Source organism: Montipora foliosa, chromosome 5, assembly GCF_036669935.1.
Source record: "Montipora foliosa isolate CH-2021 chromosome 5, ASM3666993v2, whole genome shotgun sequence".
In the NCBI taxonomy this organism is placed as follows: Eukaryota; Metazoa; Cnidaria; class Anthozoa; order Scleractinia; family Acroporidae; genus Montipora; species Montipora foliosa.
Window position 1 is genome coordinate 14,884,757 of NC_090873.1, and position 17,979 is coordinate 14,902,735.

At 41.4% G+C, this 17,979-nt stretch overlaps 2 protein-coding genes and 1 pseudogene across 2 annotated transcripts; all 3 read right to left on the reverse strand.

The window, feature by feature from the left end:
- Positions 1-424: 424 nt before the first annotated feature.
- Positions 425-1,033, reverse strand: LOC138002219 (uncharacterized). The gene has a single exon (XM_068848296.1). The coding sequence runs from the start codon at positions 1,031-1,033 to the stop codon at positions 425-427; it is 609 nt and encodes a 202-aa protein (XP_068704397.1).
- A 389-nt stretch (positions 1,034-1,422) lies between these two features.
- Positions 1,423-1,779, reverse strand: LOC138002220 (uncharacterized). Its single transcript, XM_068848297.1, has one exon. The coding sequence runs from the start codon at positions 1,777-1,779 to the stop codon at positions 1,423-1,425; it is 357 nt and encodes a 118-aa protein (XP_068704398.1).
- Positions 1,780-8,658: 6,879 nt separating this feature from the next.
- Positions 8,659-16,199, reverse strand: LOC138002221 (caldesmon-like; annotated as a pseudogene).
- Between the last annotated feature and the right edge of the window lie 1,780 nt (positions 16,200-17,979).

Below are 17,979 nucleotides of genomic sequence, written 5' to 3' on the forward strand. Positions count from 1 at the left end.
AAACAAAGAACTCCAAAGAATCAAACTGAGTGGCTGTTAAGTTTCGTTGCTGTTGTGCTCTCCTAATTATAACACTTAATTCACTGAAAAACCTTTCTGTATCTGGAAGCCAAATCGTGGCTTCAGCAGATGCCATTTTGTATTTACTCCCTAAAATTTTCGCAGGGCCTTGGTATCAAATGACTTCACTTCCTGTCTTGTAAAATCACTTCTGCTTCCTCATCCTTTATCAAATACGGTACACCTTTTATATCGATCATCTTTTAGTTGTATTGGGTATCTTTTATTTATATCGGACATCTTTTAGTTGTATCAAACATTCTTTAGTTGTATTGGTCATCTTTTATTCATATCAGACATCTTTGCTTATGGATTTATGGCACATAAGATTCATGTATGCACCATAACATTTGGTCCAATAAAACTAAAATGGCGGTGCGTGTGGTGCTAAACGGAGAACAGGAAGGTCTGCCATTAGTTGCGTCTCAGCCTTGTGCGCCATTTCACGGCAGAACCCACACTTAAATTTCACGGACTTGCATAGCTCGTTAGCTCTTAAGATCCAAATTTTCCTCCTTGTCTTGCCTGTGGTGGCTGCTACACCGGAGTGTCCGTACTGATGAGCGTGTCTTGTTACCAGTAAGGAAATCCAGTGGTCACTTGGAAGAAGGGCAGGGTGCCTCGTTTCGTATGACACGACACCTTCATCCACTCTTCCTCCAACTCTGATGATTCCGTTTTGGTCTCTGAACGGGCTGAGCGATTTGAATTTGCCCTTATCCAGTCTGCTGTAAAGGGTTGCCGGTGCTTGGTTTGTCCAGTAAATTTCTGCTTGCTGAAGCTCCTCAGGGGTCAGCAGTCCTTCCTTTCCATGCTGGTTGTATTTTCTCAATCGTATCTTTTCTGCTACCCTGCGTATTTGTGCCGTCACACGGATCAGTTTTCTCCAGCTTGAGAACTTGCGTGGATCAATACCATTGCTAGCTTTATTTGCTGTGACTGCGGTCAGTATCTGCATCTGACGGCGTTCCATGTCTACATTCGGAGCTGGCGGGGATGTCGTAATCGGCCATTGACTTTCTGGTTGGTACAAGAACTCTGGGCCATGCTTCCATCTGCCTTGTAAACCATTAACACAGATACCTCGCTACAGGTCCTCAGCTACATTATCTTGACTGGGGATATGCTTCCACTGGTTTGGATCTGTGTTACTTTGATTTCTCCCACTCTCAAGGAGACGAACGGCTTAAAGCTGCGTGACGGACTTTGAATCCAGGCGAAGGTGATAGTACTATCGGTAAAGAACTTAACATCTTTAAACTGTATCCTAGATTCCTCCTGAATGGATTTGGCTAGGCGACTTGCGAGAACGGCTGCTTGTAGCTCCAAGCTCGGAATTGTCAGCTGCTTCAGCGGGGATACTCAAGACTTTGCTGTGATGAACTTGACTGCGTAGGTGTTGTCATCCTTTCTCTGGCGTGCATAGGCACATGCTCCAAGCGCATCTTGTGATGCATCAGCGAAAACGCATAACATTGGCGGTTCCACAGCATTGACTATTGTTAAACATCTTTCGAAGAACACATTGTCTAGTTCCTTAATTTCCTGGAAGAGTGAAATCCAGGTTTCCTGAACTGCTAGTGGTATCTTGTCATCCCAGTCCAGCCCCAGCTGCCACAGTCTTTGCATTCCTATCTTTGTTCTGACGATGAATGCTGCTGCAAATCCAGTCAGATTGTAAATGCGAGCGACTTGACTCAGGATCATTCTTTTGGTCATCTTTTGCACATGGTTTGGCTTCACTAGGTCTCCTGCCACTCTAAAGTAAAACTTGTCTGTTTCAAAATTCCACAGGGTTCCCAGGGTTTAGGGCAAGTTCTCCTCATCTCCTTTGAACATGTTAGTTTCTTTCTCTACATCACCGTTCACTTTCTCTTTGTTAGAAATCCAATCTTTAACTTTAAATCCTCCCGTCTTCAAAACAGTGTCTATGTCATTTGTTAATTCCCGAGGTTCCTTTTTTGTATCTACAGACTCACAGATGTCATTCATGTACGTGTTGTTCATGAGCACTTCGGCTGCTTCTGGGTAGCTTGCCTTGTTCTCTTGGGCTGTTTTTCTTAGAGCTATTTGCGCCATGGCGGGTGTGGGCCTATCCCTAAATGTCAAAACTGTTTTGACATAAGTGTCAGGTTCTCTGTCTGGTTCCATATTCCTCCAGAGATAGTGGTGTACGTGTTGATCTCTTTCGGGAATGAAGATCCGATGATACATCTTGGAGATGTCTCCCAGTATTGCAACTTCCTTCTCGTGAAATCTCAAGACAACTCCAAATATAGCGTTTAAAAGGTCAGGACCTTTTTTCCAGTAATCGTTTAGAGGATGAATTGAAAACAATTCGAACAGGTGTGCTCTTCTTGTCTGGCCTTAGTTCAGCATGATGTGGGATGTAATGAACAGGACCATTATACTTGACTTGTTCTCCCTTTGACAGCTTTTGCGCAAATTGCATGTTTTCCATTTCCTCCATCTGTTTCAGGCGTCGTTCTGTTGACTCCAGGCGTTTTATTGCCAAGCCTCTGTTGTCTGGTAGTAGGTTAGGGTCTTCCTTCCAAGGGTAAGGGATCATCCATTGGTTTTCAACTTTGAAACACGACTCCTCTATGAGCTTAGCTTCTTCTCTTTCTGTTTGGGTCAGTTTGTCAGCATTGCAGACGGTTTCACGGCCACGCCCATAGTTTCGGTTCTCCTAAAGTCTGTTGAGTCTATTGGCGAGGCGTACTTGACATGCAATATGCTGGTTACGTCACTGATCTGCTCTGGCTTTCCTCCAAAAACCATCCATCCAAGTGGAGACTTGCGAGCTAGCAGGTGGTCCACTTGTCTTGTCTCACCAGCATGCATATGTGCCTGATCAATGCCGATTAACAGGTCAACGTGCCCTTTGCCACGGCGAAATCTGGTGTTTGGTAGGCTAAGAACCTCCGGCAAGTGCGAGGTTTTCACTGCTGGAATGTCGTCACTGATGCTGTGAATGCCGATTGCTTTAACGGTAAAACACTTGTTGTTGTCAATACAAGTTAGCTGAACATTGTACTCCTTTGTTTTCATTGTTTCGTCCTCGCCGCCAACTTTAGTAATGGTTATGGACATATCTTTTCCCTTCAAACCAAGAGTTTCAGCGGTTTCCTGTCGGATGAGACTTACTTGGGCCCCCGAGTCAAGAAGCATGTTTCCGCATTTAAAGAGACTGTTAGCGTTGCCGATGTTGGCAGATAAAACGGGAAGAATTGCTTCACTGGGGCTGGCTGTAGTGGCGAAGCTAATCCTCACGGGATTGCTTTTTGTGTAGGAGTTGGTGGTGATGTTGTGGACACCGCGTTCCATTCTCCAGCTTTGTGCACTGTTGTTTGCGCTTGCAGTTATCCATAGTGTGTCCTCTGCCGGCCCTTTTCAAGCAGCTGAAACACAGGTGATTTGCCTTTGCAGTTGCGATCCGGTTGTCAACAGTGAGGGATATGAATTTCGGGCATTGATGAGGTCAGTGTGATGAAGTTTTGCACAGCCAACATTTGTGCCAAACAGGTTTGTCGCTATCAGACTTAAAGTGATACACAGGGTGTTTACCGGATGAGCCCACTCTGATTGGGGCTGTGGCAGGCATTCGCAATTTCATTTCAACATTCATCCGATTCATCAACGCTTCAAGGGTAGCGGGTTTTTTTTTCTTTTTCCAAATCTCTCGCCCAAACTTTTCTATCATCAGCGCACATCTTCTGTTCAATTATCGAAAGCATGTGGCTATTGTTCATGTCACTAGGGGGACCAACTTCCTTTAACGTATTTTAACATCTTTTCACCAGATGTACAAAGGTCACAAAATCGCACGTCCTCCCCATCCTGCAGGGCTTTGAATTGAATAATGTCCTGAGCCACAGTGTCTGACACAAATCTTGGGTCGCCATAGATGGAGTCAAGGTATTCCCAGGAAGCGTCGTAGTTGCTTCCGATTCCCTTAATGAGCTCGAGTGGCTTGTCTCACAGGCACGTGCACAGGAGCGTGATTGAATCTCTTTTTGAGTATTTCGCTTCTATTGCGTGCTTGAAATCTGAGCGAAAGATAGCATAATCTCGGACATTCCCAGCGAAAACAGGTAGCTTCGGTTTTTCCAGTTTAAAGCCACACGCAGCGCTGTTATCGTTGTCGCCAGAGCTTCCGGTCTCGGTTACACTACTATTGTTAGGATGACTTTGAGGCGCTTGTGAAATATCAACAAAACCTGTGCTTTGACTATTATGGTGACCAGTTTGTTCAACAGAATTATTTGCAGTGTTTTCAATGTTTGCATTGTCAACAACTTCAATAATTTCAGCTGAATTAGTGAAACTGTCATCAACTGTACCTTTGTTCTCTGATGATTGCATGCTTGAAATTCCGCTAACATTGGCTTCTGGTTCTGTGCTACTTATGTGTTTCCCTGCGAGGCTGGTTTTCAGTGATTCCTCTCCCTTAGTAACTAAGTCATCCAGATAAATCTTTGCTTGAATTTCGGTGTCCATGAAAAGTTCCTGACATTCTTCCATCCAATGTTCCTGAACTTCGAACTCCTCATCGTCTTCTATTAATTTTGAATAGCTCTCGTGTCTCACCACGAGGTAATGGAATGCATTTTGGAGGCTATTTAATGCGTCCTTTACCTCTATACCAGGTCGTTCAAGTTCAATCCGTTTGGACAACGCTTTCCTACATCTTGTGAGGGTTGCCTTCGCAGTCCTCCTGTCCAGCTTTGCGCTTTAAATTGCGTCTTCTGCCATGTGTTTGCTTCTCCCGCAGTGTTTAGATCCTTGCCAAACTGTCAACCAAGAAATCGAATGAAATGGTCCAATAAAACCAAACAGGCACTCCAACTAGATTACGCAAATCGTATAATTTATTCCAACAAGATTATTCGATCTAAAGAAAAGAACGAAATACATTTGAGAAACCGAACAGGATTCATCGGTAGACAAACACGCGAGTAAAACTATTAACTAGAATTACAGCATTGAATACTTGCTTCTTTGACGATGTCTAGAGGGATTGTCTCATGGTGTACAGGTCAGCAACAGATAAAATAGGTCAGAATATAACAGAAAACGGGTCAGCGAGACAGATTAGCAAAACATGCACATATCTTCGAATCTGAAATGTCTCAACTGAAAAACTGACTTATTCACGTGGCTTAATTACATCAGGAAATCAAGTTAATAATTCATTGTATTGACGAAACAACATTGATATAAGGATTATGTTAATGAGTATATAAGGAGGAACACATGCTTACTGGTCTCTCTACTTGAGGCCGCCGGACTTTTGGCTCCCAGCTTCTAGACATGGAGCAGGTACCAATTCAGCCAGCCCCTGACCAAGTACAACAAGCCCTTAATCCGCTACCAGACGCTCCTCCTGCTCCACAGGTGGCTGAGAATCCACCGCCAGTTCCACCAGCTCAGAATGAAGGTGCAGAGGTAAATAACTTATGTTTTGAAACTGTTTCCTGCGTAGCTGTAGTTTCACATTTAATTTCAGTAGTTTCATTTCTTACAGTTTTCGTTAACCTCTTTAGGGTTTAGCTGGTGTGGTTTTTATCCGAGTTTATACGTTTTTTACTCTGCTACTGTGGCTTGGCCGCGAAGGTCTTACTGTGCATTTTTCCTTCGCATCGCTGCTGTACACATGGTCCAATCTTTGGATGGTTAGTTCTGTTTCGGCTTTTGTACTACTTTTAAGACTCTATTCTTTGGTACTTAGTTTCCGATAGCATGGGTTGGTTTTGTATTTTTTCGGCTCGGGTTGTGTCGGCTGTTTCGTCGTTTTCTGCAGTCCACGTAAGTTAATTCTATTTCTTCTAGCGTTCATATGTTTGCGGTTTATTCGGTTCAAGCGGCATACGTTTGGTTTCTGACAGTTTCTTCTCACGTTTGGTAACATTTATAGTTTTTTCCTATAAATTGTCGTAGTTCTATATTCGTTTAGTGTTTAGTGCTTTCTATTTCAATTTCGGCGGCGCTTTAGGCTACATTTCCTATTTCAGTGCCGTAGTACGTGTGTATTTCGTAATACTTGTTCGTTTCTAATTTTGTAATATATAAACAGTACTATAGACTAACTTATTTTTTCTTGTGAATATTAACAGTTATTTAATTTTTAATGATATTAGTCAAAGTAATGTAATTTTAACATATTTTTTATCATAATTTTTATTTCGTGGCATCTCCAGTTGCCGTAACAATAACCTATTGTCTACTTTTGGTAGGGTGCAGATAATATTTGTCTTATGTCTAATACCTGTGAGGCGTGAGGTGCTGTTTTGCCTCTGGGGCTGAATATACCCTTTGCATCATGCCTGTGGGGCTGAGTATACATGTTTCCATAATGCCTGTGGGGCTGGGTATACTGCTTGCATGATGCCTGTGGGGCTGAGGAGGTATTCTGTTGTATCATGCCTGTGGAGCTGCCTGTCAGGCTAAATGTGTAGGTATTTAATGTCTTAGAGGCTGTGAATGTAGAACTGCCTGTGGGGCTATGAATGTTCAACACTTGTGGGCTTCCTGTGCCCCCGCTCTCCCTTGTCACGGGATAACCATCGCGAATAAAAAACGGAGATTCCTGCGGAGGAGGCGATTGTCTTTCCTGTGTGGCTGAAGATGCATTTTTTCTGTTGTTTAATGTTGTTCTTGACTGATTGTAATGAAATGTTATATATTGTATGTTGCAAAATGTGTTGTGTCTGAATGCGATGAAATGCAAATGCCTGGGGAGTAAACATACATGCTGTTTTGGCTGAAGACATAAATTTCTTAAATTGCCTGTTTGGTCGTATATATTAATGTTAAAGGATGATGAGTGAAGGGGGTACAATTTTTGAAGAATATCTAGTTGTAGTTGAGGCCTGCTGGGCTAAACAATTAATTTATGTGAAAAAAATATCTTTTGATCCTAATATGAGAAGTTATGATAACACTGATGCTGACGTTCCTAATGGTCTGCGTTTCCTTGTGTTATGCAGGAGGAAAATAGTTTGACTGAGGTGAAACGCAGATTGGCGGTTTTAGCGAATTCCCAGAAGCCCACAGTGGACTCAGCCTTGGAGCAACTTCAAATGTTCATCAGAGCTCCTTCTTTTAGCAAGGAGACGGCTTTAGATTATTTGATTAGCCTAAAGGTTGTTGCCAAGGAAACAAGCCACCAGAAGTCTGGTTTGTACAGTGCAGTTCTTCGAGCGATGCAGGAGAAAACCTTTGTTTCCAATTATCAGTTCAAGCTGTATCTCGAGCATTGTTGGGTGACAAAGATGATGAAACGGTTCTCGACTCAATGGCTAAAGTTGAGAAGGCAATGAAGGCTTCAACACCCGTCCCTTCCAGGGCAAGGGTAGGGGGCGTGGCAAAAAGGGCTTTTGCTAGGTGCTATGCTTGTGGGCAGATAGGGCATTATAAGAATTTCTGTCCATATAAGGGTGCCCCGGCAGGTAAGAGAGGGAAGTTCAGTCCAAAATTAATTGACATTGCCATGTATTGTCAGGTGTATTGAAAAATGGAAAGGACTTTGAATTAATTATCAGATTTTATATCGTTAATATGTAAGTTGTCAAATAAATAAGTACTTGTTATAACCTGGTCTTTGCCCCTTGAGTGCCTATACACGTGGCAACTTCAGTGAAGTTGTGGTTGCTTTATTTATTTTGGGCAGATTTCACTGTAATTACATGATGAAGTGTTTAGCTATCGTTTGGCTGATAGGAACGATACTCAGCGGGTTTATGTAATATCTCTACCGTCTACTCCCGGGAAGGGGGGGTACTCCCTTATATGGGCTATATAGGTATGAGCAGCCCCAAAGGGTAGGGTTTTTCAGCCGTTTTGGTCACAAATAGGCTATCGATTTTGGCCAATTTTCCGCCATTTTGGTCATAAATAGGGTATCCATTTTTGCACTCTAGTCTTGAATTCGTTTTTTATTTAGAAGCTACTTCTTTATCATGTAACCTACCTGATAAAAGCAAATAAACATTGCCTTTAATATTGGTCTGAACTAGGGAAATAATTATAAGGCAGGTCTGCACCAGGGCATTGATTTAAGGGTCAGGTCATAAATAGGGTAGGGAAAATCGCAGATTTTGGTCACAAATAGGGTAAAGGTTTTGGGAAGCGAGCCGCACAGCCCTACCCAATTTTTCTGGGTATCTCTTAAAACGTCGACAGTCTTCTCTCCAACTCTGCCTTTTACAACTGGCATCTTACTTCTTACTCCACTTAAGGGTTCAACACAGGCATTACTTAGCAACGAAACTTTCTTGCCACAGGCTAACAGAAGCTGATCATTTTGGATACACGATTTGACTTCCTCGGGGGTAGCGTTAAGATCTGGTGACTTGACCAAACAGCCAGCACTAACTTGACCACATTGCACAGGGTTACCATCTTTACCTTGGCCTCCTGACTTCCGTCCACCTGATCGACAGTTCCTCGCTTCATGACCTTGGTTGCCACATAGAAAACACTTTATTGCTAGAGCTGGGCAGTTAATTGCTTTGTGTCCGCGGGCATTACACTTGTAACACTGGAGAGCTGTTGTGTCACTCTGGGCGTTCTTTGTTTCTTCCGCCTTGGACTGTACTAACGGCTTCTTGGTCGCAGAGCTAAACAAGTGCTTTCCATGAGCTTGCAAGTATTGATCGGCGATTTTCGCGTTTCCAGGGCTCTTTCACGAAGGTGAATAGCTAACTCTTTTGGACAAGAGTCAATAAACTGTTCTTCTACAATAAGATCTTTCAGGCCTTCAAAAGAACGTTCAGTATGCGACAGTTCTAACCACTGCAACAAGTATCTCTCCAGTCGCACTATAAACTGTTCTGGGCTCTCATCAACTTCCGGCTTTGATGCTCTAAATTTACGGCGATATCCATCCTCCTTAAGGCCATATCTCTTCATCAATGCTAGCTTTACTCTGTCATAATCTTGGGCTGCTTCCTCAGATAACCGCGAATAAACTTCTAGTGCACGTCCAGACAAAAGAGCACTAAGTTTCGAAGCCCATCCTGTCTTCTCCCATTTAGCTGTCGCTGCAAATCTTTCAAATCTTTGTAAATAAGCATCCAAGTCGTCCTTGCCATCGACAAATGAGGGAAGCTTGGGTGTCTTGGCCCTATCCTCTCTCACCTCAGGACGCCCGTCGGCATTCTCCACAGCCAAACGTTCAATCTCATGTTCTCTTTTTGCTGCTTCAATAGCCTCTTTCTGTTTCAACAGCTCGGCTTCCATCTCCAATTTTCTTAGTTCGCGTTCTTGTAGCCTAGTTTCTCTCTCTTCGTCTTCTCTTTTTTTATCTTCTTCAAGTAATCGACGTCTCTCTTCCTTTTCTTCTTCAAACCGCCTGCGCTTTTCTTCTCTTTCCTCTTCCAATTGTCTACGTTTTTGTTGTTTTTCTTCCTCTAACTTTTGTTGCTTCTCTACAAACTGGAGCAGCTTTGCTCCTTCCAATCTGAATTCTTTTCCCATCTGCTAAAGCTTTCCATTTCCATAGCAGTATTTCACAGCAAAAACACAATATACTCTCTTTGTGCAGTTCTCCTTACTTTAGGAGTAACTCCTTCTTGAATTGTCCTTTCCTGGTTTCTGTAGTCGGCAAACAAATGAATTCCTCTCCCGGACAGGCCCCCAATGTTACGAGTTCGAATGTTTTGAGGAAAGGTAGTTTGCAAACTAAACTGAACGCAGGGTTGTCGGAACAACAACAAGAAGATTTATTGCAAAGTGAACGTAATTTCCACAAAGTAAAACTCTTAACAACACGTCCTTGACAAACTTACACGGCCTCTGCCAACTTGAATAAACACTGCTTCTGTCACACTTGACTAAACACGGCTAACGGCCACTCTCTTCACTTGTAAAAAACTAGTTAAAAACACTCCGCTTGGACTCGTCTACTTATATACTCTCACAATAAGCTTCTAGAACTTTCTAAAATAGTAATTAATCTAATTATAGAAAGATTACAGAATACACCAATTTCGAAATGCTTACGCACGAACCTAACAATAAACAAACTACGAACTCTCGCGAAGCTTCTAGGAAGTAACGCTTCTCACGCAATGCTATTTTTCGCAACATACTCATAGGGCCATCAAGACCTAATAAATAGCATACTTCCCTCAAAAGATATGAGTAATATCTAGCCCAGTAGGTTTTGAAAAGTTTTGAAAAAATAGCCTTTACTGTGTTCATGCGAAACCATTTCTAAAGGAAAATTTTTATGTCTTATGTATTTGTTGCTATGATGTATTAAACTTTGACCACTGAACGTATGCAGGGATTTCAGCAATTCATTTTGGACTGTTTTTGGAACACTCCTATCAATTATTAACTTGTTTGCTGTGAAGTCATTCAATGATTTCTATGAAGAGTTAGTCATTCAGCATTACACTCACTTCTTAAAAACATAGTGACGGAGGCCCTAGCTCAATTAGGAACCGAGTCGTCACAAAGGTCCTGACTCACGAAGAGCCTGGTCACAGTGGCCCTGGCTCAATTAGGAACCGAGTCATTGATAAGGTTAAATTCCTAAGAACCTGGTCACAGAGGCCCTGTCTCAATTAGGAAACAGGTCATTGAAAAAGGTACATTTCTAAGAGCCTGGTCACAGAAGTCCGGGCTCGATTAGGAACCGAGTCATCGAAAAGGTTATATTCCTGAGAACCTGTTCACAGAGGCCCTGGCTCAATTAGGAACTGAGTCATCCAGTATGCTACTACTAAAAGAGCCAAAACCGTACGATGCGAAGAAGAACTCGAGAAGGAAATTAATACCTTGCAAAATCTTATCGACACTCAGAATGAAAACAACAAGATTGACATTGCTGATACTTTCCATAATTTAGAGATAAGAAATAGTTGAGTACCGGATGAAAGGTTGAATTTTGAGGGCCAGATGCAGGTGGTTCAATGAAGGTGAAAAGAACACCAAATAAGTTTTAAGTTTAGAAAAAAGGCACCATAAGCAAGGAACCATCTCTCAACTAAAGCAAACGGATGAGAGTTTTGTAGCAACAGACAAGGAAATATTATATCAGTGTGAACCTTTTTACAGAGAACTCTACCGATCCAAAATTGGCACCTGTGATGGTAAATATGATCATATATCTTTGAGGAATCAATACATAAGAAACTAAACCAAGACGAGAAGGATGTTTGTCAGGGCCCCTTGACGAAAGAGGAATGTTTAAAGGCACTTAACGAAATGGAATGCAATAAAACACCGGGCTCTGATGGTTTACCACCCGAATTTTAAAGAATCTTTTGGAACGACATTTGTGACTACCTGCTCAACTCCTTTCACTATGCTTATCTCCATGAGGCATTATCAAACTTATCTCCAAAAAAGACACTGAACTTTACTTTCTTAAAATTTGGTGTCCAATATCTTTGTTAAATTGTGATTTAAAATAGCAGCCAAGGCTATCGCCAATCGTCCGAAACGTGTTCTTCCTAAAGTTATTGATAACGACCAGACTGGTTTTCGTAAAGGCAGATTTATTGGAGAAAATATTAGACGAATCGATGCCACTATTAACTACACAATCTTTAAAAACATTCCTGGACTATTGCTATTCCTTGATTTCGAAAAGGCTTTTGACACAGTTGAGTGGTCTTTCATACGAAAACCTTTTCGACAATTTAACTTTAGCCCGACCATTATCAACTGGATTAAAATCTTTTATAATAGCACAGCAAGTTGTGTTTTGAATAATGGCTGGTCTAGTGTTTTTTTCAAACTCGAAAGAGGGGTTAGACAAGGCTGCCCTCTCTCGCCTTATTTGTTTATTCTTTGTGTGGAGGTTCTAGCAGAAGCAGTAGGGACCTTAAGCATTGACGACGAAGAAGAAGACGACGACGAATAGTATGGCGTGAAGCCTGGGGCGGAACCGTCCGTTCACGGTACGAAAACGCCGGGAAAATCTAAACTTAAGCTTTCCTCGACGAATACGTGAACGTAAACAAAACAAACAGTACAGTAAATCATTTTTTCGTCGAGATGGTTTCTTTTCACGAGCTTCAAGAACTTTTTCTCTTTAGTCACTCTGAAGGCATTTTAGATGATGAAGAACTGTTGTTGTTGTATGAGGAATACTCGCCGAAAAATCCTGATTTTTGCTACAAGAACTTTGGAAGGTTTTCTGTGGACAATATAAACGATGCTGAGTGTTTGGCAGAATTTAGATTCAGGAAGCACGACCTTCCACCTCTTGCCGAAGCAGCTTTACGTGTTACCAAAGAACCATGTCAAGTGGAATGGAAGCGCGTTGTATTCTTCTGAGAAGATTGTCTTACCCTTGCAGATTCAGCGATATCATTCCACGATTTGGTCGGGCGGTTCCAGTGTTAAGCATGGTTAGCAACCAAGTGCTCAACTACATATACGATACACACGGCCACAGAATCACTCAGTGGAATCACCAAGTTCTCTCTCAGCCCTTGCTGCAACTGTATAGTGACACTATTGCTGCCCAGGGTTCTGCCTTGGACAATTGTTTTGGATTTGTTGACGGGACAGTTCGTCCAATTTGCAGACCTGCAGAGCATCAGAGAGCAGTCTATAACGGCCACAAGAGAGTACATGCTTTGAAGTTTCAGTGTCTTGCCCTCCCCAATGGTCTGATAGGTCATCTATATGGTCCCATAGGTAAGAAATGTTTATAATAATTCTTTGTTTTGTCATATATTTCTATGTCATTCAGGAAAACAATTTTGAATATTTTTCTATTTTTCGGAAGGAAGGAGGCATGATGCAGGCATGCTGGCAGACTCAAGACTCCTTAATCACCCTCAAGCTTTTGCTAACTCTCCTTTGGGGAATCCATACTGCATTTATGGTGATCCAGCGTACCCTTTAAGGGTACACCTTCAAGCCCCTTTCAGGAATAGAGCATTGACCCCTCAAATGATGGATTTCAACCAGTCGATGAGCAGTGTCAGAGAATCAGTCGAGTGGCTATTCAATGATGTCACTAACTACTTCAAGTTTTTAGACTTTAAAAAAAACTTAAAAGTTGGTCTCAGTAGTGTGGGTAAAATGTATGTTGTCAGTGCCCTACTTAGAAATGCCCTCACATGTCTCTATGGAAATCAGACATCAAGTTTTTTTCAGCTGGAACCTCCTTCCTTAGAAGACTACTTTTCTTAATAACCTTTTTTGATAACTTTTGTTTTAGTAACTTTGTAACATGGGGCCTGGGCATTATGTACAATGTGTAAAATCACAGCAAATAAGAATTCAAAATGAGCTTTAATTTTACCAACATGCTTTTTGTACACTGTTACACTCATGCCAGATTCACACTATCTACAAAAAAATGCCAACACAACAGCATGAAAGGCAAACAAACAATCTGCTCTTCATGTCATTATCTCACTAAGTTGCAAGTGTGAACCAGGCTTTCAGGCTGTAAATGTGAGGAATAAAATACCTCCCATGCAGAAGTAGACAAGCATGATTTTTGTACTGAAATAAAGAAACATGTTTCCTACATCACAAAATCATGTTAAAAAACAGTGTAAAATATTTGTTAACTCAACTTTCAACAAAGTTCAACAAAGTTTAAGTAAATTAATGCTTAACAAAGCTTGCGTTTCCAAAAGAAGGGGTTTCTAAGATTAATACTCCCCTTAAGTGCAACCTGTTTTAAAATAAGTTTCCAAAATCTTGAGGAGACTTGTAATAATCACTTTGTGAATGTAGCTTTTTCCAATAAAGCCATTAATGACTGATTCTGTTGTTGTACCATCTTCATCATTTCTAATTGCTGCTTGTGCATTTGACTCTGCTGATCCATCAACATCTGCTGTTCATTTTTCTTGAACTCCATTTCATCCTTCTTCAGTTTACTTTCTAACTCAAACTTCTCCTTGAGGTATTCAACAGCATCAGAACTTCTTCTCTTCCTTCTTTTATTGGGTTTTCCTTCTTCTTCGGAATCTGCATTTCTTTTTTGGGTTTTGCCCAAACATTCCATAGCTTGGCTTCTAACCTCTTCGGCACTTGCCTTCTCACTCTGGTATTTTTTGGTGAGAGTGCCAGCTTGCTCATTCCTTTCCATGTCAGCTGCCTTTTCTTTGTCAAGAATTTCTTCAACTGCTGCGTTTAGCTGGGTCTCCTCACAGTCTTTGCCTGATGCTCTTTCTTCTTCTCTTGTCTTCTCCTTGTACTTAGTCTGCAAAAGGGTTAGTCTGTCTCTCACTGATCTCTTGGACACTTTGAATATAATAATAATAATAATAATAATAATAATAATATAGCGCATCTATCCATAACAATGATCAGTGCGCTTAGAATAAAAATATAGATAAAATTAAAACTAAAAAGTAAAAATATATACATGTAGAAAAAATAATGTTCAATGTCAAAAGTAACTATGTTTGAAAAGGTACGTCTTGAGCTTCTTCTTGAAAATATCAATCGACGTGGATGTTTTTAATTCCATTGGAAGAGAGTTCCACAAGCGTGGGGCAGCTACGGAGAAGGCTTGTTTACCATAAGACTCCAAGTTGTAATTAGGAGTTTCAAGCAGACATTTTGAACCAGAGCGCAGGTTTCTCTGTGGAGTATAGGGGACTTGGGACCTGCAAGGCTGTTAAGATTAAGGGCTATCTGCCCCCAACACTTCACGCCTTTCTTTGCTGTTTTTTGGATGCTTGAAAGGCTCCTGGAGAAGAAGTTCCCCACAGAGGGTTAAGTCATGGTCTTCTGTCCATTTCATAGAGTTGTTTCTAGTGAAGAAAAACTGATGTGAATGTCTTAAAATTCCTTTTAAACTTTTGAGCAGGGATTAAGACTAATCCTGCTTTAATTGCATATCATATTTAATTGCATACACCTTGACAGTTAAATCTAAATTAGTGCTAATCAGGCTTACTCTGGCCTTACTCTGCCCTGCATTGCATGCAGGTTAGCTTATATTCCTACGTTGCAAGTCTGCGATCTACAGGACTATTTTTTCAATCTCTTGAAATTCGAGCTTGCTATAATGACGTGGCTTTTTGTTTCTGGGATTCATCCCTATATATTACAAACAACCTTATCTGTATCATTACGCATACTAAATTCAAACCCATGATTGCTTAGCTTTTGCTCAATTAAACCTCTAAAAGGCGAAGAAATAGTCTGACAAATACTTGCGTAGAACAGAGGACGGCAACACAGCTGTTTTCACGTTCTCGACGTTGGGTGGACAACGGATGAAGTCAGCAAAGACAAGACATGACATGCGCAGTATCATCTTATGGATCAAAGTTACTTCTGGTTCGTACTCGTCGTCCTTTTCTCGTTGTCTCTGCTTAAGGTCTCTAGTAAGAAAAAATAACGAGATCAAAGGAATAACAGTGAACAGTCGCAAAATAAAATTTGCCAGTCCGCTGACGACACCACTTTCATTTTAGATGGATCACAAAAGTCTTTCACTTACTCTCTAAAGACATTAGAATTTTTCAGCGAAATATCTGGCCTCAGTTTAAACCATAAAAAAACAGAAGCCTTTTGGATTGGTGGTAATGCCAATAGCGAGGAGAAACCTTGCCCTGAAATCGAGCTCAAATGGATGAGGGACAAGGTAAAGACTTTGGCTGTATGGTTGTCAACTGACCCGGTAATAACGATGAAAAACTAACAAAACTTGAGGCAACTTTGGGCTGTTGGGAATTGCGTCGACTTACTTTACTTGGTAAAATACCTGTATTAAAAAGTTTAATAATCTCGCAACTTGTTATATTCTCTCACCTTTGCCAACAGATCAAAGAGTAGTTAACGAAGTTAATAATCTCTGTTACAATTTTCTGTGGGATGGCAAAGGTGAGAAAATTAAGCGTGATACTATGAACAGGGTGGACTAAAGATGGTTGAAGCAAGACTTTGAAGGCAACTTGGATTGAGAGCAAATTCCCACATGAATCAAACAAAATCAAATTTCTTCGGCAAGGCTTGAAAACTCAATTTCGCTCCCCTTTTGCATATAGCTAGCCCCTAGCAAGAATACAAGTAGCCTGTGTTTTTTTCCTCCAAATAGGTTTGTCTTTCCGAGAAAAAGAACATTTTTGATTTAACCTCCAGACTCCAGCAAGTCCCAACTGGGTTGAAAATTGACCATTTCCATTTGATTCGCATGTCATAACTATCGAACGCAGAAAAATTGTAATACAACCAACTTGTTGCATAACTTTTCCTTGTCCAAAACCAACAATTTCAAGAATATTGGATTAATCTAATTATTTTGCCGTAAACAAAACCGAAGTGTTCTCCAATGTTAACTTCGTTGGTCGGTGGGAAGAACTGTTATTTTGACCATGTGCCATATCACTGAATTTCATGAGATTACGGGTTTTAATTAAGGAGGGGTAGGTCTTTCAAAATATGTAAAATGTATTTTGGGCAAATGATTGGCAGTCGTCAAACGGCGCTTACACTAGACACAAAATCACGCCAGCGATGTTGAGTGTGTGACCCACAGGCAGGTATACCAAGCAAGCAAGCAAGCAGGTGACCAAGCTCGGTATACTATTTATAGACTTTAAAAGTAAAGTAAAGTAAAGCAACCATATTTAACGTCGATAACTCGTAACAGTAATTCAACTGACAAACCTGAGGTCGACGGTGCGCTCATTTTACTCCCCCCTCTCCATCAGTGCTCCGTTTTACGGGTATTTAAAGCTACTTAGCTACACGGAAGGGAAAGAAGTCGAAACAAGGATGCGAGATCCAGGAATCGAACTCAGGACCTCAGGATGTATATTTCATGCTGTCCTACATGATGTAGGGGCACGTAAAAGCGAGCAGGCCACGTTGGATTATTAAATGTGTTTTGTTGTGGTTTAATCCGTGTCCATCGAGTCGTATCTTCTTCGGGGATTCTACAACTGGCGACGAGGATGGTTCTCAAGGTGTAAGGAATACTTTTTAGCGAAGATGAATTTCAAAGATTTGGAAATTGGAGGAATTCGAGTGTTTGATGTCAACAGTGATCCGAGTAGTGTGGGTACAGAATGGAAAAGATGGCTTCGAAGTTTTCAGTTATATGCAGATGGAAAAGGTCTGATTATCGTTCCAGACAAGGATGACAACAAAGTGCAAAGATGGGCGCTTCTTCTTCATTGTGCAGGATCGGATGTTCAAGATATTTTTGATGTTTTGCCAAACACTGGTGGTGCAAAGGATTACCAGAAGGCTGAAGATGCCTTAACAGCACATTTCGTAACTCAAATTAACATTCCCTATGAGCGGCATTTGTTCAGAGAAATGGTACAGGAAGAAAATGAAACAGTTGACCAATATGCAGTGTGATTGAGGCGGAAAGCCCAGCAGTGTGATTACGGAGATCAAATGGAGGCCCAGATTCGAGATCAAATAGTTTCGAAGTGTAGATCTAACGAGCTGCGCCGTAAACTTCTGGAGAAAGGTCAGGCCCTCACTCTTCAGAATCTACAAGAAATTGCACGTAATTACGAAGCAGTCCAGAGGCAAACACAAAGTATGAATTTCTCCACTGAGCCAGTCAATCGAGTCCGTGAGAGCTTGCCTGGGAGGAGCAATAGAAAGTTCAACACACAGTCAAGTAGTGAGTGTTATCGATGTGGAAGAAGGGGTCATTTTGCCAGAGATCTCCAGTGCCCAGCAAGAGGAAAAACGTGCACAAAATGCTCACAGGTTGGACATTTTGCAAATGTATGCAAATTAAAATTCCTAGCTACTCCTGGAAAATCGGATGTACAGTATATGCAGGAGGATGCCTGTGGTGATGATGATGATGACGAATATGTGTTTGCAATTGCTGGTAGGGATCATGGAGGAAAGGTAGTAGTCAAGATTGGAGGTGTCCCAGTGGAGATGATCATCGATTCTGGAGCGGGTGCGAATGTCATAAGTCAAGCCTCGAGGGAACAACTCAAGAAATGC

Coding starts and splice junctions, on each gene's coding strand:
- LOC138002219 (XM_068848296.1), bottom strand. CDS start 1,033: ATGGAACGCCGTCAGATGCAGATACTGACCGCAGTCACAGCAAATAAA.
- LOC138002220 (XM_068848297.1), bottom strand. CDS start 1,779: ATGACCAAAAGAATGATCCTGAGTCAAGTCGCTCGCATTTACAATCTG.